Here is a 26,384-nt window from a genome sequence, read left to right as displayed (position 1 = left end):
CAAGTAACATTAAAAGTCACCAATGACAATCGGGCTTCAGTAAAAGTCTTAAAGCTGATATTTTATGTACTTCAGTGTCAAAAGTGTTCCTTTATATACTTATTAGGAAAGATCAAGTTTGACTTCAGTAAAACGGGTAGGGCATCGCAGGAAACCAGACGGACAATAAGGAATTCACTTCCTGAAACGGAAATGACAATACTGTTGAAATATTGTTGAAAATGCGAACAACATTGAGTTCTTTGGGTCTGGTTTTTTACACTACACTGATGTTTAATAGGTGTAGTGTAAATTTATTTTATTTTATTTTTTTTTTTTTAAAGGATTTTTTTTTGGCTCTAGTGGCCTTTATATGACAGTTGCTTGACAGGAAAGGGGTCAGAGAGAGCAGGGAATGACACGCAGGAAAGGGTCCCAGGCCGGGAATCAAACCTGGACCCGCTGCAGGTGAGGAACTATAGCCTCTGTACATGGGGCGGGCGCTCTACCCACTGAGCTAAACACCGCCCCGTAAATTTTTATTATTGATGATTATGAATTAATTCTGAAATTTCCAAAGATTGATTATCACATTTATGAAATTGTAAAGTGAGAAGTCAAATAATCACACAGCTGACCTATGTTACAGAGAAGATCAATCAGTAATGATCAGGAAATCCATCCTTATAATCCACCGATAGGTAGGTTATTAATCACAGAGACAGGATCCCAGCTGCTACAGAAGCAGTACTGTAATGGCGATTTAAACACAGAGGGGGGACATTAACATCCGTATCAGACATGGGGAAGTAGTGACAAGGTACATGCACAAACTGACTATAAAAACACAGCAAATGACCTCAAAAATACACAAAAGGACAAAAAGAAAATGATGTGGTTGCACAAAACAGAATAAAGCCATAATCACTGGCATTGAGAGGCAAGCTACATCAAACAAACAGTAAAAAAGTATTCAAAGGTGCTATCGTATAAGTAAAAGTAAGTAAAAGTAGAAACAATAGTAAAGTCAAAGTAACAGTCGACTGTAAATAAAGTCACAAGTGAAGTACATGTTTTAATCAAAGCTATTAGTTTTTTTTGTTTGCTTTTTTTTGTTTTACTTTTTTTCTATCACCTTGGGTGTTCAGAGGTGAAATAAATCACAGCAGCATCATCTCTAATTCATGTTCAGTACATTTGGACTCAAACCCTCAGAGAGGGTCACACCAACCTGGGTTTAATGCTCGGGTTCATCCTGAGGGGAAACAGTCCCAGGTCTATATCTCTGCAGTCAGGGTTAAAGTCCAGGGCTCCTGACACATAGATCAGAAAGTAGTCCCAGAGCTCAGGCAGCTTCTTGGAGGAGAGGATCATCATGAGTGAACTGTTTGAGGGAAGCTGCACAGGGATTGATCTAATGTTCACTCACAGAAGCTCTGATAGTCCACTCAGCATTTCACTGACCAACTCAAAAACAGTCCTGCTGCTTCATTGATCACAGATCCTGATTCCTCCTCCACACTGGGTTTCCAAGTCCAGAACTGACCAAAGGAGCGAGTGAGTGTGTCTGTGACTGCATGCCAAAACTCATGTCTCAATATTTTGTCTCAAAATTGTGATATACACCATAAATCTCAAAATTTCTAACTCAATAAAGACAATTTTGGGTTACATTTGTGATGCAAAATGCCACACAGGCACATTTATTATAAAACAGCTGAATAATATGTGCCACCTTTGGCTTGTTCTCCTCTAAGGGACAGCACGTGTGAGTGAGGGGAAGGTCTGGGTTAGGATGCACTCAGAAATCCATCTAACTGTGCTTTTCACGCTGTTCTGATAAGTAGAGAAAGCAGTGACTAATGAAACGAGTATTTCAATACAAAATAAGCAATAAAAGAAAAAAAGTGAATCAATATAGGCGTTATTGTAATTTTCTGTATCGCCAAAATAGAAATCTCAATATGCCTTGCACTTGAAACTGTGAGTGGCGTTAACAGTCATGACTTTGTCCTACAGCTGCAGATATCTGAGCACGTCTTTTTAACAGACGCAGAGGTCCTGAAAAAGGAAACAAGTCACTTCTATGACTGCGTTTTGGAGCCACACTGAGGGAAAAAAAGACGCTGACTGAGAATAAAAGTCTAAAAATCTTAATAATATGAGAATAAAGCCCTACTGACACACGTCATAATACTAGAAAGAAAGAGTCATAATTTTAGAAATAAAAGAAAACCCATAATATCATAAAAAGAAAGTCTCAATATTACAAGAAGAAAGTCATAATATTATGAGAGTAAAGTCCTACTGTCACGTGGCAAAAGTCACAATAGTGAAATGAAAAAATTGTGATATCATGAGAATAAAGTCATTATGTTAGTGTCTCTGTGTCTCCAAATCTAGAAAGCATTAAAAATGAGTTCTGTGAAGATTCACTCCACTGTAAGAAATATTTCATCTTTTGGCCCATCATCAGTATCACAACCTGGAAAAGAATTTGCAGTGCTTCACTCTGTTAAGAGTGACAGGTAACAGTAAACCAGCATGTATTACTGTAAAAATAGTTAAAAACACTCTTCATGCAAAGTTAACTGTACCATCACACAGACAGTGTTGGCAGCAGTGCTCATTTTGTTGACTAAACATTTACGTTACAGTTTTGATTTCGCCAACTACATTTTTTTGTTTGTGACAATCACACACAATGTGTGTGTGTGTGTGTGTACCAAAACATATTTATAAAATCAAAGCTATAATTTTGTCACATGGGATGAAATCCAATCAAAAATTGTGTGATCTCAACATTGATCACATCAAATCTGTCTGTGTGTTTACAAACATTAATACCATATAAATATCAGGTTGATCAATGATAAATTGTTATTATAGATTTTTAGTTGACTAAAATTTAAACTGAATTTAGTTGACTAAAATTACTAACCTATAACAAGAAAAGTCCTGATGACAAACATTTGACTAAAACCAGTAAACTACTAAATAACTCAAAATGAGCACTGACTGGAAGTGAAGCGGGTGCTAGACTGGTACAAAGCAGATATCTACCAGTAAAGCAGGGACAGTCCGTCGAACCGCTCCAGCTCCCTCCCTTGCTGTTTGAGGAGAGACATGTTACCGGGACGGTCCACGGTCCCGCTGCTGGACGGAGACAAACCGGGACGGTACACGGTCCCGGTGCTGGACGGAGACAAACCGGGACGGTCCCGGTGCTGGACGGAGACACAGTCTGAGAGCAGGACTGTCCGCGTGCTGCGAGGCAGACCACGTGCCTGCCAGCGCGTTCGGAGCTCGTGGCCTGACAGACCCTTTCCTCAGTGTCTCGAGGAGGTATTTGATTGATTTTAGAGGTCACGTGGTCAATCAGAGCATGACTCCAGTCACTGTCATTATTACACTTAAACTGTAGGAGAACTTCAGTGCACGTGTGAAACAAAGACGATGATGATGGTCAGGTGCTGATGTAAGGGAACATCCATTGGATGATTGGAGCAGGGTTACCATGGAAACGACCATCAATATGTATATCAAAAATAAACATCAAACCTCAGATGTAATGTAGTTTGGACTGATATAGCTTTAAAAAAAAAAAAAAAAAAAAAGAAGAAGAAAAAAACGGACTTATAAACCATGACTCACACCTGAAAGCAGAGATAGGAGGTCCTCAGAATCAATTCACACACATCAAAATGATGTTCTTGACTGATTATCCAGCCCTGCTGTTGTATGACTGCATCCATCCAGCAGATGTCATCCAACCCTCATCCACCTGCCCTGCTCCAAGGACCTTCAGCAGTCTGCATACAGGAATCATCTGTGGTCAATGGGCTCATAGAAACGAAAACAGGTGAAACGTGTAAGTTGTGGATATACCGTTCCAAAGTAAAGGTCAATTTTAAATATTTTTTCATGCTTTTTGTTTTTTAAATGCCTGCTACAATTCAAAAGAAGGAATTTTATCATACCCCATGGGCAAATAAAGCTTGGAAGTAAAATAAAGTCTATTTTAGAAAATGAGATCATTTATAGCATCTCCTACTTAAGAAGAAGAAGAAATGTATTGTTGGTGAATGTGATAAACACTAAGCTTTGTATGTATAGGCAACCCCCACTGTTTGGTAACATGAAACGGATAGAAACACACACACACACACACACACACACACACACACACACACACACACGGTGCAACAATAGACACTTGGTAGAAAGGAATCTCTACAAAAGTAATGAGTGATTTGAGGAATGTTCATTATTCACAGAGATAGTTAACATTTGTCACAGGGGGTGGGGCTACAAACCTGTGATTGTATCTAATCTGAAGGTCACATGATCAACTTTCATGTTAGCATTAGAATAATCATCAATCAGAGCATTAACACAGGAAACAACAAAGAGATTTTGTGTTTTTCTCTTATTTTTATGCACTTTTGTGTATTTTTGTTGTTGTTGATTTTCTGAGTGATTTTGTGTATTCTGTAGTTGTTCTGTATTTGTGGAGTTATTTTGTGTATTCACTTTTGGCAGCGGGACAGATTAAGATTGAGGGCCACATGTCTGCACTGATGCGTTCCACTTTTCTTCTTTTCAGGTTTGTCAGCAGTGGTGATGGGGCCACATGTGGCCACCATTTAAATAGAAGATTAGAAAACATAACAAAATGCACTTTTTTCTTCAGTCATTAAGTGTACTTGTACACTAGTAAACCAAATGTGTGTAGAGCCTTGAATTAGTCAAGTCTTTCAGAGACCAGTCAGACCTGAATTCAATCCAATCCAGAATCTGTAGATGTTTTGCACATGCAGTTCCCATCCCTGAATGAAATTACTAACTACTTCAAGAATCTGCTGCTGATACCACAGCACATCTTGAGAGGACTGAACATGATAGAGGATTCTAAAGTGACAGACAGACACCAACTACACAGAAAAAAAAGAACAGAGCAAAAAAGAAGAGCTCACAGTCAGTCAGTGGACCAGGAATATGAGCTATTGATGTGGACACATGGTGTCAGAATAAACACATCATTCCAAAGCGTCACAGATGCCTTTGAGTGTGATGTATGACTCTATGAGCCATTGATTTATAATAATAGTCTTTAGCTGAGGCTAAAGCATTAAATTGGTGTCAGTGTTAATCTGTTGAAGTTCTTCTTGATGAGGGTGAAAAGAGGAGGTGTGGTCCAGGAATCTGATCCAGGCACAGGAATGTCTGGCTCTGCTGCTGAGCAGGTAGGACCACATTCTGCTGATGAATGCAGGAATGGTGGAGGGCTTCAGCGTGAGATCAGGTGTGGGCGGGGCCATCAGAGCGCTGTCAGCTCTGCCGTGGGCCACTGATGGATCTGTGGGTGTGGCGGGGCCGACCTCTGACCCCTGACTTTGGAAACGTGTCTGTTTTTTATTATGCTTAGATTTAAGCTGATTTCCTCACATTTACACTGATTCTTACACGAAGCATGCACAGTCGCACACAGAGCCTAACCCAGGCGAGGAGGAGTTCATGGTCCTTGTACTTAGCCCTTAGATTAGTGTAGGTGGACTCTAATCTGAAGCTGATGCAGACTTGTGTTCCTCTGTACGTTAAAGGTCTGACTTTAACAATTCATGCTCTAACAATTCTGTGTATGTGTATGGGTGGGTGTGTGTTAAGGTGATACTGGCTCTGTGGTCACATTCCAGTTTGAGGTGTGACACTGCGAGGTGTGCCTGCTGTGACCAGGCTGTTCTTACTACAGGAATGACAGCTATGAAGTCATATGGGGGGGGTGCTCATACCTGACAGCAGTGATGCTTTGTAGTGTGGAGGGTTAACTCTCAGCAAGAGTTGCTCCAGTTTACTTTATTAAAATCTCCAATTCGTGGAAAAGTTCCAGAGTTTCATTAAAAAAAACTGAACATGAGAATTGAATCAATGAAGTTTCATGAAATCCAATGATCTATTCTACCATATCATGTTGGTGTTAGCATAAATTCCTTTAATTCTTAGTAAAAGCTCTGATCAGTAAAGATGTTTCCAGATCTTTAAAGGTGTGCTGTGGTACCTGCAGCTGATCCAGAGGTCATGAGGTGTTTCCTCCATGGACTGAACCGGTTCGTTCATAATATTCTTCTGTGACTCAGTGTGACTTTAATGCACTCAAACTGTTTGTTATGGAAACCAATGTTAGCACTGGTTCAACACTAGAAATCATGTTATTCACTAAAACACTGAGAAACCTGAAGAAGATCATGGAGCTGACCTGTGTCGAGGTTTATGGTGTACATCCCATTTCGCTAAGAATTCATGCTAAGCTTTTCTATGGCTTTTATGAACACTTTATAAAGAGTAAAGATGGGCTGACCCAATACTTACTGTATCAGCTTTTTATCATCAGACTTAAATATGTTGTTTAAATGCAGAGCTTTACTCTTCATATAACTTCAAACCCATTAATTACTGAGAAAACCTGCATTAGAAGGTTTGGTTTCTCCTTCAGATTAATACTCAGTATGTTTAAAGAATCTACTCAGTGACATTTAGCTCTGAGAAATCTTTTCCACAGTCATTGTGCTCCTATGTGTGTACAAATCAGGTCTGAGTCTGTTTGCATGTTGGGCTTGGCATGGGTTAATGTTTGAGCACAGCGTGGATGGTCCCTCTCATCCATCATTGTGTGCACAGAGGCTCACCTGTGTTTTTCTGGCGGAAGCAGGAAACTCTGTGATCCTGGTTCACTTTACCACACTGCTATTCTGAAGCATGTGCACTGGTGCAAGGTGACCTGCCTGTGGAAAGCACTGGAACAATCCCACTAACTGGATTCTTTAATGCCAGAAGGATAGGCATTATTTCTAAGGGTGAAGCCGACCTTTCCATCTCTGCTACATATGTCCCAGCGAGCATGTCTTTCCAACATCTGGGCTGTGTAGACTGTTCTAGTTTGATGTCAGAGAGGAACATTTGTTTGAAGAATGTCATGGTGTCAGGGATTGGTTTAGATTTTTGACTGACTTGATTTGTCAGTCTGTGTCTTTGTGTTTTATTTGCAAAGCAGAAAAAATAGGAAACATTGGATATTGTTCATTTTATATTGTATATTCTGATGGAGATGAAAAGGTCAAACCCATACATTACATAAAAGCAGGGTTTTTTTTTTCTCCAACTTCTTTTTTTGGGGGTCTTTTTTCTCCTTTCCAAAATATTGTATTGTATCATTATTGTGAGCCTATCGTACATCGTCTCATATTATGAACTTTGTATATCATCTCACCCCTAACTATTTCTTATGTTGTCATTACTCAATAGTGGAATACTTTGTTACTAAATAGAAAACAAGTGTTGAGTATTTTTTTTATCCATCCATCTTCTGCTTATTCATGTTCGGAGCATGGGGGCAACATCCTGAGCAGCCAGGCCCAGACTTTCCTTTACCCGGCCACTTCTTCTAAGTGGCACTCAACCTTTTCCCCTCCAACTCAGAAGTGGCAATTCTCATCCTGCTCGTACTTTTTATTTAATTTTTTTTTTTTTAAAAAAAGAATAATATTGTTTGTATTTACTAAGTCTGTCATATTCTGAAATTTCACATGGTCCTGATTATTACAGAAGCTGGCTGCCGTCTGCAGGTAGCCCCTGGCAAGATGGCGGCCATGTCCATCCTCCTGTTTAAGTCTGCAGTGCTTGGATTTGATCAGACTCAGGTTGATATATGTGATGATGTGTGTTATTCTAATCAGCGCTGGAAGGATGAGGAGGATGGACCGCTATGGGCCCGTTGCTATTGGTAACCAGCTGCTCATGGAATGGTTTTGGGTGCCAGTTGTTCCAAAGAAACAAAGAAAAAATGACACAGGTGTAAGTGTGTGTGTGTGTGTGTGTGTGTGTGTGTGTGTGTGTGTGTGTGTGTGTGTGTGTGTGTGTGTGTGTGTGTGTGTGGGTGTGTGTGTGTGCGTGTGTGTGTGTGTGTGTGTGTGTGCGTGTGTGTGTGTGTGTGTGTGTCACTTCATAGGCTTTACAGGCTAGTGAAGAAGGACTGGTTCGGCCAGTCACACCCTCGGCCACTCACGCGCACCACTAGTGTACACACACACACTTAGAGTAGACATAATTCTTACACTGAGTATGTGAGAGAAGTATGTGTCACACCCTCTGTGTGTGTGTGTGTGTGTGTGTGTGTGTGTGTGTGTGTGTGTGTGTGTGTGTGTGTGTGTGTCAGGGGGCGGGGCCTCGGGGCAGGCTGACAGGTGAGCAGCAGCCTGTGAAAAGCAGAGGGACTCAGGTGAACAGCGCATTGTGATCGCAGCTCGGTGGGAGGAGAGCTCTGACATTTAACACGCACACGTACACGCACAGGCTGAGGCTCAGCTGTCCTTCAGGAAGTGTCTGAAGCCACTGACAGGACACCGTCAGTCACCATGTTCAGCAGAAAGAAGAAATCCACGGTGATCACACCGACCAAATCCACGTAAGTACCGACAGCTCTTAAAGTGCGAGGCCACAGGTTCGAGCTGTGGAGTTCATATGTTCTCTCCGTGTGTGTGTACGTACACACACACACTTCTAGAAAACAGCAGAATGAAAGCATTTGACTGTGTGTCTGTTGTTTTTAACAGACGCTAATCTAGGAGGACATTAGCGTGACAGAGGACAGACACTCACTGATATCCGCTCCCTCTCTGTGGGCGGGGCTAAACTGTAGTAAATCCATAGATCTTGATCAGCACAGAGTTTAACTGCTCTGTGATCCAGTAAACTCTGTGTGCTGCCTGGGCTCCATGATTGGTTCAGTCATTATGGGGAGCCCCCTTTCACCCACAGGTGTTGGTAGTGCTCCCTGAGCTTCAACAGGGGCTGCTCTGAGGTGTTGCCCCTCCCTCTGCCACACCTGTCAACTCCATCCCAGGAATGTGTGACGTTGACTCCCACTCTTTGAGCTTCTCATCAGTGCATGTTTGTGGATGAATGGCTCGGGGTTGATGTAGAACTGTAAAAATATAGCAAAGCACCAACATGCAGCCATGGAATGCTACTGACAGCTCCACCCTGTGCTCACCTGTGCTCCTTCATGCACACAAAGACAAACACTTACAATGATTAACATGTGGGCGGAGCCCTGGAACCCAACCTGGGCACTGAGCCAATCAGAGGTGGGTCCAATCCATGCTCCTCAGGGGTGAGCACATTTTTTTTGTGAGATGAGCTCATTTCGGTGATTGCTCATAGACAGCATGATGATCAGGTTTGTCCTGCTCATGCTTAGTTCACTTCTATCAGTCACGATTAGCACAGGTTCATGCTGTGAGGTGCAGCCATTCACGGCCTCAAAGAGCTGCCTGTTAAAGGTAAACACCCAACATAATGATACAAGGGTGTAATAAACGCCTTCTTTAAAGACTTGAAGATTCTGTCAGTGAGGAAGAGTGAGAGCAAACATGGGCGACGTGTGGCCCTCGGCGTTATTTTGAACAGCTCCCAAAGTAAATGCACAAAATGACAGAAAGATTATGAAAATTGCCACAGAAAGAAACATATATAATATTCAAAAACACATCATTGACAGAAACATTTACAAAACGACTCCGAACACACAAAACGACCACACAAACACACAAATGAACTCCAAAAACACATAAAACAATGACCAAAAAATGACCACAAAATATTTTAAACATGACCACAAACACATTTTAAAAGCACACAATATGACACAAATATACAAAATGGTTCCAAACACAGACATAACGATGACAAAATTATACAAAAAGACACAAAATGATTTTTAAAACATACAAAAATACACAATGACAGAAAAATATACTTAATTATAGCTGCTGCCCAGCAATGTCAGACACATGCAATTTAAGGCAATTTTGAATGAATGGTAAATGTTAATTAAAATAAGCTTTTATGACCTGTTAGTTCCTAATTGCTTTACAATATGAACTCATTCATCGACTATTTGGAGCAACTTAGAGTTCAATGTTTGATAAATAAATAATGTGTGTGGATGGTTTGTATAGGACAGTCTGAAGATGAGCTGTTGACAGTTTGGAGTCAAATGAAAAAAAAATTGTCGGAGTAGATAAGTTTGACAGTTTTTGATTAAAAACAGACACAACGACACAAAAGGTCACATTAAAGGAAACAAAAAGGCACATTTCTCCAGAAACACACAAGACGCCAAAGAAAATAAACAAAGTGACTAAATGAATCTGCAAAATGACAACAAAGATACAAAAACACAGATAATTATAGAAAAACACACAAAATGGCTCCACAATCTGATCAAAGCCTTTGTTGTTTCGTCTGTTAATGCACTGATTGATCATTATTCTAATGCTGACCCTCGGATCAGATACATTCACAGTTTTGTGTCCCCGTTGTGATAAAAGCTGCACATCATTGAGTTTGATTTAGGAAAAGCTCAGAGAACAGATGCTGACTTTGAGTTTCATGCAATTCTCAGTTCAAAATTAGGACAAGATATAAACCCTATAGGGACAGGAAAAATAGGAAATAAAGATAATTAAAACGTATTTGTAATTAAAAACGAAGATAAAAAGAATTAAAAATGTATGTAAATGGGAAATAAATAGAATGGAAATAAAAAGATCCTGATCAAATGAGTGAAACATAAGGGGTAAGGTTAGTGTCTAAAATGTGTGTGGGGGTGTTTTTATTTATAATCTATGCATGAATAGTGTATTTACACCTAAATATTTGAAATTCCCATTTGGAAATCTGTGTCATTTGTGTTTTTTAAAGCTGAGGAGGATGATTAAAGTGTTAAACTAAGTCACGAGGTCAGCTATGCTAACGCTGTGTGTGTTTCCTTAATGAACGACATAGATTACATTTTAAAAAGTATGAATATTTATGTGTAAACACACAACTATAATTTAACACCACAAATGAAAATGAGAGCAGCTATAGAAAAAAGAGGGAGCAGTTATTCCCTGTATTCTACTCTTGTATATTCTTCAGTCATTTGGTTAAACTGATGTATGTAACGATGACTGTGATCTCCAGAGATCACCCACAGCAGAGCAGTGTTCCCAAACATGTATCCAGTGGTTTCCTCTTGTTTTCCCATTGGCGAGGAAGCCTCTGCTCCTGTTTATGGCTCAGGTTCATGTGATGGGTTCCAACGTGACTGAAATCCCCTGAAGATGTTTCCGTGTGGATCACAGTGAACTTGCTACACCTGCCGAGCGCCACAGGCAGCACCTGTGCAAACATGCCCAGTGATCACCTTTAAAAATGTCTCCTCTCCACGTCCAGCTCTTATGTAACTTGTGAACACATGAGGGACGGCTGTGGTTGTGCAGCACGAGCAGACCGCTGCTGCTTGATTAATTACGAGACAGAAAAACAAGTAGCTTCCTTCAGTTTGGGAAAAAAGACTAAAATAGAAACTAGAGCTTGACACATATGGGATTTCTTGGGCTGGTTTTTAATCAAGCTGATATCCAATGTATCTGCTGATAACTGAAATATGAAATAAGAACATTGATATATACAGGCTATATACTGCAGATAAATACTAGTTATTATAACACCCAGAATCTGATTTAAAGCAAATAAGCAGAAGATTAAAACAAGGACATTTAATTATATCAGGACTGTACAGACACAGATCAATAAGGAAAGGAACACTTGTCAAACTGGATTTCTGGAATATAATGTAAAAGAATAAATACATCCAAAATACTCAAATGACAAACAGTAAACAATGAACGAGTGACTTTTGTCATTAATAATCATTACCGATTTTAAAGTGGCAGCTTCTAATACAGAAAAAAAACAGACAGAATCCCCAGAGCAACAAAATTCATACATCAGTTACATATTAGAGCTGACCCATTTCGATAATCTATGATTGCTGAAATCTGCCCGATTAATTGGTCGAGCACCGGTGGAAAGATTTAAAGTTGGAGTCAATCTACCATTCATTTGAGATTCTTCATTTTTCCTGCTCAGAATTGTTGTAATGATGCACACTGAGTCAGCTGTCAACCTGCACGGAATAAGAATAAACACACATGTACATTATTAATGTGTTTATGTCAGCCTCACAGTCCCAGCCCGGAGCTGGAATGACTGCAGAGTAGAAAGGCTTGAATGGTGGCTGGAGCATCACAGCAGCCTGATGAGTGAGATCAGACGTTTCAGGGACGGGGTTTGTTGATGAACACACACACACACACACACACACACACACACACACACACACACACACACACACACACAGCTGCTGTGAAGACGTTGTCATTGAATAAGTCACGTTATGGCACAGCTGTAGGCAAACACAGAGAGAGAGGTCATTTAGGTTAGAGAGGGACCGGAGAGGGTCCCATTCCTCTCTCAAACACTCCCTCTATGTCTGCTTCTTCCCTTGTGTGTTTGCTCCTGTACTCCTTCTGGCTTTTGTCTTGCAGGTCCGTGGGATCCTTAGTGTGGAGTTACAGAGTCTCAACAACTCTGTCTCCACCCTTTCCTCTGCACACACCCAACACAGCATAAAGTGGATGGCTGTTCATCATAGGAATGGGATCCACACAAGGTTCCTGCTGCTTAACAGAAGGTTTTCCTTGCCGCCATGATGAATTCATGTTGGGTGTGGGATACATATGTATGTGCATATACGTATATATGCATATGTGTGTATCCATAAAATGAAGAGTCCGTCCTTAAGACTGCTCTACTGTAAAGTGTCTTGAGATACCATTGGTTATGATTTGGCGCTATACAAATAAAAGATTGATTGATTGATTGATTGAAACACACATTGAAACCTTACTTTCTGTGTCGTTTGAAGGGAATAGGCCAAAGGTCGTCTCCTCAGAATATCAGCCTTAGTGCCCTCTGCTGGACAGAGTGTGTATTTGAACTTTACCAGTCTGTCTAATCCTTTTATTTTAATCTTTTTTTTTTATTGAGTTCAGTGTTTTGAGAACTCACAAGGTGAGATGATTAAAGGCAGTTGTATAGTTAGAGTTAGGGCTGTTGCTGAATACTGAAAACCTTGCCAAGTTTAAAGCTTTTTTAAAGAGTTTAGTCAGTCATGTTGGTTCTGATCCAGTCTGCTGAGCTGCAGTTTGCGGCCCTTCCTCATCTTAAAAGCGTTTTCCTGATGTTTCCATTGTGTTTTTCCAACTCTCAGTCTTTACAGTGTCTGTTCATTAGCAGCACAGAATCTACAGACGCCCACTCTCACCAGACAAGGTGTGTCTGTTATGGAGTCGAGCAAAGAGTTGCTGGGCTCGTTTTTTTCCCCTGAAGGCGTTACAGTAGAAACTTAAGTATGCACTGCTCCAGTTTGCAGCAGGAAGCATTCATAAAGATCTAAATGAACACGTCTGTCAGTGGAATGCAACAGTCACTTCTTATCATCAGACCATGATGTCACAACATCTGAAGAGAGTTTATCCAGCTATTCTCAACTACTGGGTGATTGATTTACATCAGAAAGCTCGTGTTTACTCACTGAATAGCTCAGAGGACTCAAACTCAAACAATATGTGCTGCTCTTCATACCGTTGTGGCAAAATATCATTTTTAAATAAAGGATGCATAGTGCCATTTCTACTGCTTTTGTTTGAGGTCCTGCGACATGAAACGCGCCATAAAACACAAGGTTACACACAAGCCACCTCATCTATTTTTCATGCTCAATGTTCAGTAAGGCCATCTCGTGCCCCCAGTTTGGAAACCACTTGGATAGGGATTCTATTAGTACATGAATATTTGGCCTGACCAAGCTCTTTAAATGACTCACAGCATTTGCACAAAAACAGATGGCAGTGAAGCTGATGTCACCTTCATCCCAGTGTCAGCATTCCTCTCAGTGAGCCCTTCTGGTTTTATTCTAGCAGTAGATTAACGTTCACCTCTTTCTGCTTTTCCAGCAGCGATACTCCCTCTGAACTCGCTGCTCTGATTGAGAGGCTGCAGAAGAATGCAGACAAAGTGGAGAGGAACATCTACGACGTGGAGCAGAACCTCAACAAGGTAAACCAGTGAGCTGTACGTCTGTTACCAAGTGTTTGTGAGGTGGAGTCCATGTAGATTACTAACGAATAGACACTTTTCTACACAAAAAAAAGCATGTTCATCTGAGTTACGACTGTTTGGTTAACCTAATAGCACACAAACCTTCTGAATTCAGTGTGTACTCCCCGGCAGTGTAACAAAAACAAACACTCCCATTGAGGACAAGCCGTCATTGTTGGGGATCTACTGGTGAGACGCATGCAGTAGACTTCCAGTTCAGTAACCGTAATGCACAACCACATCAAACTTGTAATTGTGCTAGCTTTAGTTAGTATAGTCAGTACACATTGAAGACGTCATCAATGATGTTTAGACTGTGAACATGTGACTCCATCGGTAGAATGACATGACCATGTTTTTAACGTCTGACTGGCTCCTCCTTGTGATTCCTGAAGATCTGCTACATCCCCTTCCTCCTTCTTCTGCTGTTTCTATAACCATCTAATGCCATGATCCTTTGCTGTGCTCGCTCTGCAGGATGTCAGTAAGATCAACGAGGGGAAGCCGACCCTGTACGGTGACGACTGCTCCAAGAGGATCTCCCAGTGTCTGGAACTGCTGCGAGGCCTGGACGACGAAGCAGTCAATGCCAAACGTCTGCAGCATCCTCAGGCTGAAATGATTGAGCAGGAGTGAGTGTGCACAAACCGTTGGATCAGAAACTGTTCTGTCAGCCTTTGGACTCTCTGCAGTTAGATTGACATGGGTTTGAACATCCTGCTTGTGTTTTCAGCATGAAGCAGCTGCGCGAGAGGGTGCTGAAGCTGAAGGAGGACTGTGACCGCATCTACCACCTGGTTCGCATGGAGGGCGTGCCCACCATCAACTGGGGCAACATGATTGATGAGAAGATGGTAGGCGCTTTGTTCTCATTGGTGCTTGGATACTCGCCACATTAGAAATGATGCTCTTTCACCTCAGCACTGTACATTTAAAGTTATAAAGGTTTCATGCCGGGAGCCAGTTGGCCTTTTCACTTTATTTCCCAGTGGCTTGCCATGAATGTAAGCTTTGTGTGATTTAAACAATTAAGAAGTCTGGCAACCCTTATTGAGATCAGGAGTCTGATGGCTAAACAAGTGAAATAAATGGTTTCAGATGAGATTTCACCCTCATCAGCATGTCACAAACTCGTGTTTGTGTTGGTGAAGGTTTTTTGCATTGTTTCTATGTTTTCTGAGCCACTCACAGGAGGGACAGTTGTTGGCTTGATGGAAACAGATGTTTAATAATTGGTTTGAAGAACGAAGCGGATGCACTGATGTGTCCTGTGTTTTGGTCTCTATCCAGGAGAACCTGGACAACAAAGGCTTCAGCCAGGACCTTCCCTCTGTGGAGAACGAGGTGGAGGAGCACAACATCTTTCACAGTGAAGTGGAGGCTCTGGCTCCTCACATCGCTTCCAGTGGAGATAAGGTAAAGGTCCGATGTGATGGTGGAACAACATGATGTTTCTGAGCTCCATCTATCTTCTCTTCTCACTTCTTCTAATTTAATTGGACAAAGGCTGAAGCCACTACACTTTAATGAAGCTAAACTATGCGCTAATGGTGCTAGGGTCACCTGACTCCTCATTTGTCTGCTTTTCTCCTTTCTGTGTCTGCAGGATTACATCAACGCCAACCAGATCAAGTACAACAAGCTACTGGTAACCAAAACCCACACGCGCACACACACACACACACACACACCATCAGCACAATTTGATCATAAACACATGATGCTACCCCTACTAGCATGGCTCTCGACACTTTATTTTACCATAACTTTTTTAACCTCCAATGGCTCACAAGTAATCTCCATCACTTTCACTTTTCCCCGCTGCACATTTTAGAACTTAAACTCTGTATAATTTGTTTATGTTTCAATATACCTTGTTTGTGTTGTGTTGTGTGTACGTTGAGGACGATGTTCTGCCTCTTCAGACAAAGCTTTTCTTGAATCTAAGATAACATGGAAAATGTTTTATAGTCACTTATCTCTCGTCCAGGCTGCATCTGCTACCCGTCAGCGTGACCTGGCCAGTCTGAGGGATTACATGCAGTCCTGCACCAATGAGCTGTACTGGATGGACCAGCAGGCAGAGGAAAGGATCAACTATGACTGGAGTGACAACAACCTGGACTATCCCGCTCGCCAGAGGCAGTATGAGGTAGCTGAGGGAAGATGAGACGTGCAATGTGTCAGTACACATTAACCTGTGCTAACGGTGGTTTGAATCCACAGAACTTCATAAGCAAATGTCTGGATTCCAAGGAGGCCACGGTGACCAAGCTGAACAATGACGGAGAGAAGCTGATCGCCGCCAACCACCCTGGGAAGAACATCATTGAGGTACATGGTCATTTATGGAGCTACATTTTCTTCTGTTTTACACTATTTTTGTTTTTACTATTCATAATTATTTTTTTCATCATGTTTATTTCTATTATATATTACCATTTCATTTACATTTATTTAGCATATATTTTTTATCTATGTATCTTTTTATTATTTTGATAATTTTGTTTGCCATTTCTATTTCATGTATAAAATGTTTTTATTAGAATAATTAATATAATGATTAAAGTAATATCTGTTTTAATTTAAAAAAATAAATTAGTCTAGAAAAGAACTGGCAAGATGGGATGTGCTCACGTTATCCCTTCTGGGTAGAGTGGAGGCCATTAAAATGAATCTACTTCCCAGACTTTGTTTGTATTCCAGTCTCTCCCAGTCGTGGTCCCGACATAAACTTGTCTAGCAATGTGAAGGCTGATATCTAGGTTCATATGGCAAAATAAGAGACCAAGAGTGAGACTTAAAACACTTACTCTTGAGAAGAAGAGGGGTGGACTTGACCTTCCCAGTATGAAATAATACTTTTGGGCAGCACAACTAACAGCAGTGGTAGCCTGGGTTAACAATGACTTGGAATCATTGGGGTGGGTGAACAAAAACTCACTGCCAGTTACACTGCCATCCATTTTAGTGTTTTTAAGCAAGCAGTAACAGAAGAAACTGGAAATCAGAAATATTTGGATAAAAAACACTTTAAAAGTATGGTCAACAGTCCAGAAGAGAATTAAAGGGACAGCCGGTTTTTCACGGGCAATAAAGATTATTAGAACTCCAGATTCCTTTTTGGAGGGGTGTAAAGATGGAGATAGATAAAGTTCTGGCAGTTGATTTACTGTACACGCCAAGCTAGTTTCTTTTTTATTTGACTCCTGAAAACAAGATTCCAAGATCAAAAGACCTGTTACATATACTCTTGATGACTGCTAGGAAATAGAGGCTTTCAAAAAAATCTGTGGTCTTCATGAAGAGATGGTTACTTATTGAAAAATACCTGTGTAACTGAGGGGTCACCTACACTTTGCTGTAATATCTTAATGACCCATCATTTTATTTGTTTATTTGTCAGCTTTGCTCGGTTTTCTGGGACCCAACATGTTTCTCCTTATTTTATTTTATTATTTTTTAATATTGTATTTTTTTCTTGCATTGTTGTGTATATGCTGTCTTGCTGTCAGGGAGGATTCTGTAACGTGTTTTCTCATGTTTATTATTACTAAAAAGAGAAAAATAAAGTTCTAAAAAAACAAAAAAACATTTCCTGATCATCATCCCATAGAAACTAAAGTGGAAAAGAAAATATTTTGTCCCAGTGCGACCCCTAGTGCACAAACTAGAAACAGCAGCCATGTGTTAAATGTCAGGCCTGATGCTCACAGAGCAGCTGATGTTTGTCACAGGCTCACATGGAGGCGGTCCATGCAGACTGGAAGGAGTACCTGAACCTGCTCATCTGTGAGGAGAACCACCTCAAACACATGGATGAGTACCACAAGGTGAGGACACACACACACACTCACACACAGTTCTGATACCAATGCCTCCTTATTCTGTGTATGCCTAGTTTCACAAGGAGTCCCGTGACACCCAGGACCTGCTCAAACGTCTGGATAAGGAAGTCAACCAGAAGTACAATCCTGAGTTCAAGGACATGTACCAGATGGATGGTCTGATCACAGAGCTGGATGTAAGGAGGGCTCAGTCCGAGAGTGAGGCCAGGAATGAGTGACAGTCTCACTGACTTTGTGTGTTTGTGTGTGAGTAGGAGCAAGCCAAGGCCATGGATCACTTTGATGAGCGCGTCAACAGTCTTCAGAAGCGCAGCCTGCAGGTTCTGCCTCTGAAGTATCGTAGAGAAACTCCACAGAAGCAGCTGCCGGTCGAAGCTCTGTGCGAGTTTGACGCAGACGAGGTATGGATGCTTCCTAAAATTATTTGACTTCATTCATCATAGTGCATTTGAACAATGGAGCATTAGTTTAAAAAAAGACACGTTCACATCATCATGGTCAGGTCTGTGACCATAGAAACCTGCAACATTTATTACAGCTGGGTCACAAAAATGTGATGATCTGATCCAAGTGTCACATTAACAACATTCATGTTAGCATTTGGAATAATATCAAAATGTTTTAGGGGACTTCTTTTATAATTTTCTGGGATTTTGTCATCATGTCGAGTGTTTTTTTTTTAAAAAAATTTTTTATTATTATTGTTTTTGTGTGACCGTGGGCCGCATGTAGCAAAGCTTTAGCATGATAAGATGGTTTTTATTGTTCTGAAAATGTTACAAATTGATCTTGATCCTCTTCTGTAACTGCTTCATCAGGGTTACACACAGGCACAGACAGACACTCAAAACAGTCCATTTACGTAATGACTCACGGTTAATGTCCCAAATGTACATGATATTTGTTACTGTGAAGCCACATTAACTCTGCCTGCATTCCAATTCTAATAGATTATAACCGAGCAGTAATGCAACAAACACATATGTTAGATTTACTACAGAGGGATTAAGAAGCAAACGAAGGAGTTGGAAGCTGATGAAGTAATGGCGTGCGTTGCATGAACACATGAACGTTGGTGAATGTGAGCAAGCCTGTGGTAAACCTGTGCAGGGTCCGATTGTGCGTGGAGAAAGATACACACTACTCCGGAACAATGGCTCCAAATGGGATGTGAAAGACGCAGAAGGACGGAAAGCTCTCCGCCCCGGCTGTCTGCTTCATAATCCCACCCACCGACCCGGAGGCGCTGGCGGTTGCTGACGGGTGAGTGAAGCTGCAGACTATGTGGCTCCTGCGTGGGTGTTGTGTGACACAATGTGCTCCACAGTCTGGTGAACCAGCAGAAAGGCCTGAAGCAGAAGATGAAGAGCAGCAAGGACACGCTGGCCAAACGCTTCGATGAGTTGAAGAGGCAGAGCGGCGCAGGCACAGGTACACATCATTCTGCCCCTCCATCTGGTCATGGGTCAGAGGTCAGAGGTCACAGGTGGCTTTGTATCATCAGACAAACAGGAGCAGCAGTGTCGTCAACTGATGGCTGGCCTGGATAAGGTGGTCAATGACCTGGACAAACAGGAGAAGGCCATCTACGCTAACACACGTCCTCCTCTGGAGCAGACCAGGACTCTGCAGGACAGTACTGACCGCCTCCAGGACATGAGGGTAAGGAGCGCCACGAGGCTCTGATTTCTGATTAGCTGCGACTCACAGCGTCGTACTCATGTTTGTGTTCCGTCCTTAGGATATCGCAGCAGCTGTCAGCAGGATCGAACCGGAGAAGTCCTCCAAGGTGCAAGAAGCACGAAGCTTCCTGAGCTCCAGCCCAACGAGTGCCAGCGCTCCTCAGCTCCACACCAAGGCGGACGAGGCTGACAAAAAGTATTCCAAGCTGGAGCAGCTGCTGCAGGCTTCTCAGGAGAGGTAAGGAACTGTACTCCTCACTGCATCTCCTTCAGAGTGTGAAGACAATCTAACTATCTTTCCCTTTCAGACTAAAGAACTCCAACCAGCTGGAGGCGTCTCTTCAGAACGGTAAGAACATGCTGTCCACCTACGAGAACCGGCTGGCCAGAGAGGAAGTGGCCCCTGCAGACATCTCCTCCCTGGAGAAGACTCAGAAAGAGCTGGCAGTAAGAGTTACCTTTGTGCATTTTTCATTAAAAAAGAATACAAATTGTCAACGAAGCAAGCAAAAAAGCTCTCAGAATGGAGGCCGAACTGTTGAAATAAAAAAACCTTAAGAAAAAATCTAAATGTCTTTTGTTACATTCCTAACAGACAAGGCTTTGTTCACTTCACATTAGAATCATGACAATCCACACAAGAGCCTAATGGTCAGTTTGTTCTATGTGTGTGCTTCTCCATTCACGCTCTGATAGGATATGGGAGCTGATCTGAGGGCCAAGAGGAACCTGATTGCTGAGACGGAGCAGAACCTGCGCTCAGCCAAAAGCAGCAGCGAAAACATGTACAACAAGTTCCAGGAACACAGTCCTGACATCGAAAGACAGGAAGCTGATGTTCAGAAACTCAACAAGCGCTTCAACAACCTCCAAAGGCAGATCGACATCAGGTGAGTGTTAATTATCACAACCTGCTCCACACCCATGAACCACACACTTACCTGTCGTTCTCTGTCACATCCTGCTGTGCTGTAGGTCTCAGTCCTTGCAGAGAGCCAAAATGGCATTCAAAAATTACAACAACGATTACAGTGATCTGAACGCCTGGCTGTCTCGTGTTCCAAACTATGAGCCAAAAGAGACCGACGATGTTCGACAGCTGGAAACCAAACTGAAGAACCAGCGGGTGAGTGCTCTGAGCAGCTACACCCTCAGAGGAGTGTTCACTTCAATCTCTAAAACTCATCTGTTTTTATCAGAACTTACTGTCGGATATCGCCAAGAAGGAGTCGGATTTAAACAATGTCTCTAAAAATGCTCAACTTTACCAACAAGCTATCAAAGTAAGAGTTAAATGTCTTTATTTGACCATGATACATTGTGAACAAGGCTTACAGGGCAAATGTTTCTGTTATAGGACTATGAGAATGAAACGGAGAAATACAAAGCCATGCTGGACATTGAAGATGGACTCGTGCCTCAGACGTACAAGAGGAGCCGACTGGAATCTCCTGCACTCCGTGTCAAAGGAGAGGTGAGCTGTCACTAAACAATGTCTTCATTCCTGCACTCACAAACGCTAATCTCACACTTAATGTGACAGCAATTCTTCAGCCCTTTTTCCAGTGTGTGGAACCACAAATAACTGATACCTACAGCCTATCAAAGCATTCAGAAATCCTTCTGCCACTCCCCCTAAGAAAAGGTAAAATTTAGAAGAAAGTTTAGTAGGACTTTGTTCCAATATAAAAGATGTGGACAGATGATTCAATTCAATTCAACTTTATTTATATAGCGCAAATTACAACAAAGTCATCTCAACAGCGCCATCAAAAAATATAAAATCCATAACAAGAAGGGAAAACCCAACAAGATCCACATGAACAAGCTTTTAGCGACAGTGGGAAGAAACAACTCCTTTTAACAAGAAGAAATCTCCAGCAGAAAAAGGTTCAGAGGTGGCAGCCATCTGTTTCGACTGGTTGGGGTTAGTGAACAGTAGGGGGATAACAGAACAAGATGGAGGGATAGACCATCAGAGAGTCCCAGACTTGTTGAGCCAGGAACCACAGATCAGGAACTGTCTTCACGCGACACCTGAAACAGAAAAGAGCCAGGAGAAGGCACAGACTGCAGAAAAACATGATAAACTATTAGCAGGTCTGCCTGCATGAAAGCACCTGATGCTAAACTATGTGTAAGTGGAATGAGTATAGGGTGGACATCGGTGTAAATGGTGTGTGAGCAATGTGATGGGTATACAACGAGGTTCAGAAGAAGGGAATTGGCTGCTACTTGGCACAACCTCGTCTGACTGGACTTCACCTATTGCAACCCATTAGCGCTATGTGTAGATGGTGGATTGTGTTTGAATATAGTGTTGGTGTTCTACAATACAATCTTAGTTTTTAGGTCTTATTTTTAGGTTTAGGGCTTTGTTTTTAGTGGTTAAGTTAATGTTATTATACTGTATACGCTTTGATATGATAGCAAAGAATAATAAAGCCTGCTCTCTAAGATCTTTCCTGGTGTGAATGAGAGCTGATGGAGAAGCTGCAGATCAATAGTAACAAAGTTTGAACATTATGGAATGTTGGGATAATTATTTCTTTCTTTTATTGTAGCAGGCCACACAGGTTCACGTGTGCTGTATGTAACCAAGTAAAATTTGTGACAACCTGTAAAGGTTTTGATCTCAACATTAAGAAAAATACTGCTCTGAATGTTTGCAGGAAGCAGCCATTGATGCCAAGTTTACAGAGGTAAATGCTGTCAACAAGCAGAAGCTGCAGAATCTGGAGTTTGCTCAAAATCTTTTGAAACAGGTGAATTGTTATTTTTTAAATACTTTTAGTAATTAGATCTGTAACATTACCTATGAAATAAACTCAAATACGACTTCTCCTCTTTAGCAACCCGACATTTCCGTGGTTCAGGCTACAAATGTCAGATCAGTCAACGCTGCTCCAGGTGAAGAGCCATGAGGATCAGAAAGCAAACAGGATGAAAGTCCAGAGGCGAGAAACAGCTGGAAAAAGAAATGAAGCCATTCAGACTGACATCTATGTCCTTGAAGGACAGAAGCCACAAGACACCATTGTCAAAAAGGAGCTGATTAAGAAGGTTCCTGATCCCCAACTGGATGAGGAAATCCACAAGGTCCAGCAGAAGTTATCTGAGGAACGTCGCTCCACCCATGTCCTGGAGAACGAGCTTGAGGTTCTGAAGCTGAAAATACGAGGTTTGGAGACAGAAATCAAGGAAGGTGCTCAGGAGTACATGGTGAAGGAGGTGTTGCGTATAGAGAGAGACCGCGGTCAGGAGGAGGAGGTACGCAATCTCCGAGACGAGCTGGAGGAGCTGAGAAGGCAGAAGTCAATGAAAGACAATGAACTCACTGAGCTGCACAAGCAGGTGACAATTCTGGCTGAGGAGAAGAGCAAAGAACAGGAGGTGATCACTGAAGAGGAGGTGATCAAAGTTCAGAACGACCCCCACCTTGAAACTGAGTACCGCTTTCTCTTTGACAAGAAAGTCAAGGAAATCGAAGGCCGGAAGCAGCTGGAGGATGAACTGAATTTTCTTAAAGAGAAACTCCGCAGACTGGAGAAGGAGAAGTCCATGGCAGAGGAGAAGATTTCCATCAAGGAGGTGCTAAAGGTAGAGAAAGATGTTACCTTGGAAAGAGAAGTAGAAAACCTGAGGAGACAGTATGAAGATGAGAAAACTAAACGAAGATCATCACAGAGAGAAAAGGTTGATCTCCAGAGGAAAATCACCAGTCTGGAGGAGGAGAAGTCCAAAGTTATTACCCAGGAGAAGGTGCGGGAAATTGTCCGCCCAGATCCCAAGGCTGAGAATGAGGTGGCCAATCTTCGTCTTGAAGTTGTAGAGAATCAGAGGCGCTACAAAGATTCTGAACTCCATCTTCGATCCCTACAAGATGAGTTGACTATGCTGAGGAACAGAGGACCTCAAGTTGAAATCAAAGAGATGATCAAGGAAGTTATCAAATACAAAATCGATCCACAAACTGAAAGAGAGCTGGAGGGCCTTCGAAATGACATTGTGGACAAAACCCACCAGATTGAGAAGTTTGAGATGGAAACCCGTCAGCTTCGGGATGAAATTGAAAGATGGAAAGGCACAAAACCCCAAGTGCAGACTAAAGAAGTTGTCAATGAGGTGATGCAGTACAGAGAAGATCCTAAGACCAAGGAAGAGATTGAGACACTGAAAAGGAAGCTGGCAGATGAGCAGACGAAGCGTCTGGACCTTGAGAGAGAGCGGGCAACTCAAGAGGAGAAAATCCGACTAAGGAAGACAGAGCTGTCTCAGGTCCGTGAAAAGATTGTTCAGCAGGAGGTCGTCAAGATGGAAGAAGATGTCGCTCTGAAGTCTGAGTGTGACACTTTCTTACAAAATATCAATAATGAGCAAAGACAAAGAGACAGCTTAAAATCTGAGCTGTATGCACTGCAGAGACAAAAGGCTGACCTGGACATGCAACTGGAGGAAATTGAGCGTGAGCGCAAGGCAAGGCGAGAGGCAGAACTGGAGATCCAAAGGCTCAAAGTCAGACTTCATGAGTTGGAGCTCCGCGACAAAGAAAATCGTGAGAAGGTGACGGTTAAACAGATGGTTGTTCTGCAGCAGGATCCTCAGCAAGAGAAGGAACACTCTATGATCAAACTACAGCTGGATGAAGAACGACACAAGCGCACTCTGCTCGAGAAAGAGTTGAACGCCCTCATCCAGCAGCAGGTCACCTTGGAGAAGGTAGATGTGAAAGAGAGAGTGGTTCGCACTGAGAAGGTCCAGGTCGAGAAAGACCCCGAGGCTGAGATAGAGATTGTCAACCTGAAGAGAACACTTGAAGACGAAAAACGAAGACGGCGCGAACTTGAGCAGGAACTAACCACTCTGACCTCCAAGTTCTCTGAAATGGAGTTCACCAACACCAAGTCAACTAAAGAAATGACTTACATCCGGGATGAAAGCAGCCGTCTACAGCAAGAAAACCAGAGGCTGCAGAATGAGATCCGCAAGCTCCGTTCTGAAATAGAAATCACAAGCAAAGAGACGCAGCTGATCACCGAGTCTGCACCAAGGAGTGATGGAAAGAATTTGGAGCTGAGGCTTGACTCGCTGCAGAAAGAACTTGCAGAGCTAAAGGCCATCACAAACCAGAAAGACAGTGAGATTGAAAAGCTACAGAAGAACCTAGCAGCAGTGCGGATTAAAAGGGAGCAGAGAGAGAACCACCTCAGGAGGTCCATTGTCGTCATTGATCCAGACACGGGCAAAGAGATGCGACCAGAAGAGGCCTACAAGCTCGGCCTAATCGATTGGAAGATGTTTGTTAATCTGCAAAGCCAAGAGTGTGACTGGGAGGAGATCTCAGTAAAGGGACCCAAGGGAGAATCATCAATGCTGCACGACAGGAAGTCAGGAAGAAAGTTCTCCATTGAAGATGCCTTACGTCTCGGCCACATTACAAACCGCCATCTTCAGCAATACCTAAATAAAGAAATCTCCATCCAGGAGTTTGGCGCAATGGTGTCGGGCAAGAAGCAGTGAATGTTTATGTGCTCTGACCTGACACCAAGTTGGTTTAATTCTCAACTCTTTTATTTGCTTTATTGCTACTCTTATAATGTTGATGCCTTTTATTCTTACTCTGACAAGAGGGTGCTCAGCATGGTTTTCAATGTGTGCAAGTACCCATAGTGCTGGTGTTAATGTAGGGTTCATATGACTAATATCACCACCTACACAGGGTGAAAATGTCTTGTTTATTTATGGGGGGGTTCGTTGGGTTACCTGATGTGTGCTCTGCAAGCTTTAATAAATTCCAATCAATGTGAGAAAACAGATCCTTGTAACTTTTCATTTTTAGTAGTTTATTTTCACTCCTAAACAGACTTACACTTAACTTTTATCACCACCTCACATTCATCCATTCACTTAGAAAACTATCAAAAATGTCAGTTTTTATTAACTGGCATTTTAATGCTGTCTATTTTCCATTTAAATGTCATTCTAAGCATAATTTTTAGTGAAATTTGGAACAGTAAAATTAGAAGGATCCATGAAAAAAAGCACAGGAAGAGAAATCTAAATCAAGCCTATTTTTGCTTCGACCTTCAAGCAGCAATAGTTACAGTTTGTGCAGGAACAAACCAGAGTTCTTGTCCCTAAAGTAAATGCACAGAATTACTTCAAAAAACTTGCAAAATTAAATATACAGAAAATCAAAAAAATACACAAAATGACAAGAAATATACAAAACTGCAGCAAAAACCACCAAATGACATTAAAAAAAAAATCAAACAATATACAGAATGACAGAAAAATATACAAAAGAACATTAAAAAAGTACACAGAATAAAAATAAACAGAGCAGCCCTGAGTTTGTCAATCATAATACATTGTAAATCACCAAGTAGAATGTTCTTTATAAGAGATAGATCAGAGTTAAGCAGGAGATAAGGTTGACTTCTTTGAAACAGTGGCATTGAAAGAACAAACAAGATTTGTGTTCAAATTAAATGTACATCAAACTTGAAATGAAAATACAGACTGGAAATGTATTTATTCAGAGACAGCACATCCACGTAACATGTAATCAATATCCTGACCATGTGTACTTTATTTCCTTCAGCCCAAAAACCCTTCTTCATGAGGACAGGTTTAGCCTTGGAATCGAACGCTTAACTACTAACACTCCAAACATAGAAATATATTAATGGTATAAATAAAATAAATGTGAAGGGAGGTGTGGAATAGGGTGCGGTGATTAAAATGTCACTAATATGTGTTCTTCAACGAAAATTAGCCAAGGTCAATGAGTTCAAGTTTGAAAGAATAATTCTTATTTTACTGA

At 41.7% G+C, this 26,384-nt stretch overlaps 1 protein-coding gene across 1 annotated transcript; it reads left to right on the top strand.

The window, feature by feature from the left end:
- The first annotated feature begins 8,226 nt into the window (after window positions 1-8,226).
- ppl (periplakin) lies at window positions 8,227-25,372 on the top strand. Its single transcript, XM_028454557.1, is given in 24 exon segments — window positions 8,227-8,440; window positions 13,884-13,986; window positions 14,506-14,660; window positions 14,762-14,882; window positions 15,319-15,444; window positions 15,635-15,676; window positions 16,019-16,180; window positions 16,255-16,362; window positions 17,766-17,861; window positions 17,930-18,052; window positions 18,131-18,277; window positions 18,987-19,064; window positions 19,066-19,139; window positions 19,204-19,307; window positions 19,381-19,538; window positions 19,618-19,796; window positions 19,867-20,005; window positions 20,255-20,448; window positions 20,534-20,684; window positions 20,758-20,841; window positions 20,916-21,032; window positions 22,231-22,323; window positions 22,411-22,478; window positions 22,480-25,372. Coding segments are annotated over 24 exon segments (5,271 nt in total). The 5' UTR covers window positions 8,227-8,390; the 3' UTR covers window positions 25,079-25,372.
- The last annotated feature ends 1,012 nt before the right edge of the window (window positions 25,373-26,384 follow it).

This window comes from Gouania willdenowi, chromosome 8, assembly GCF_900634775.1.
Source record: "Gouania willdenowi chromosome 8, fGouWil2.1, whole genome shotgun sequence".
In the NCBI taxonomy this organism is placed as follows: domain Eukaryota; kingdom Metazoa; phylum Chordata; class Actinopteri; order Blenniiformes; family Gobiesocidae; genus Gouania; species Gouania willdenowi.
This window is presented reverse-complemented; position numbering and strand designations above follow the sequence as displayed.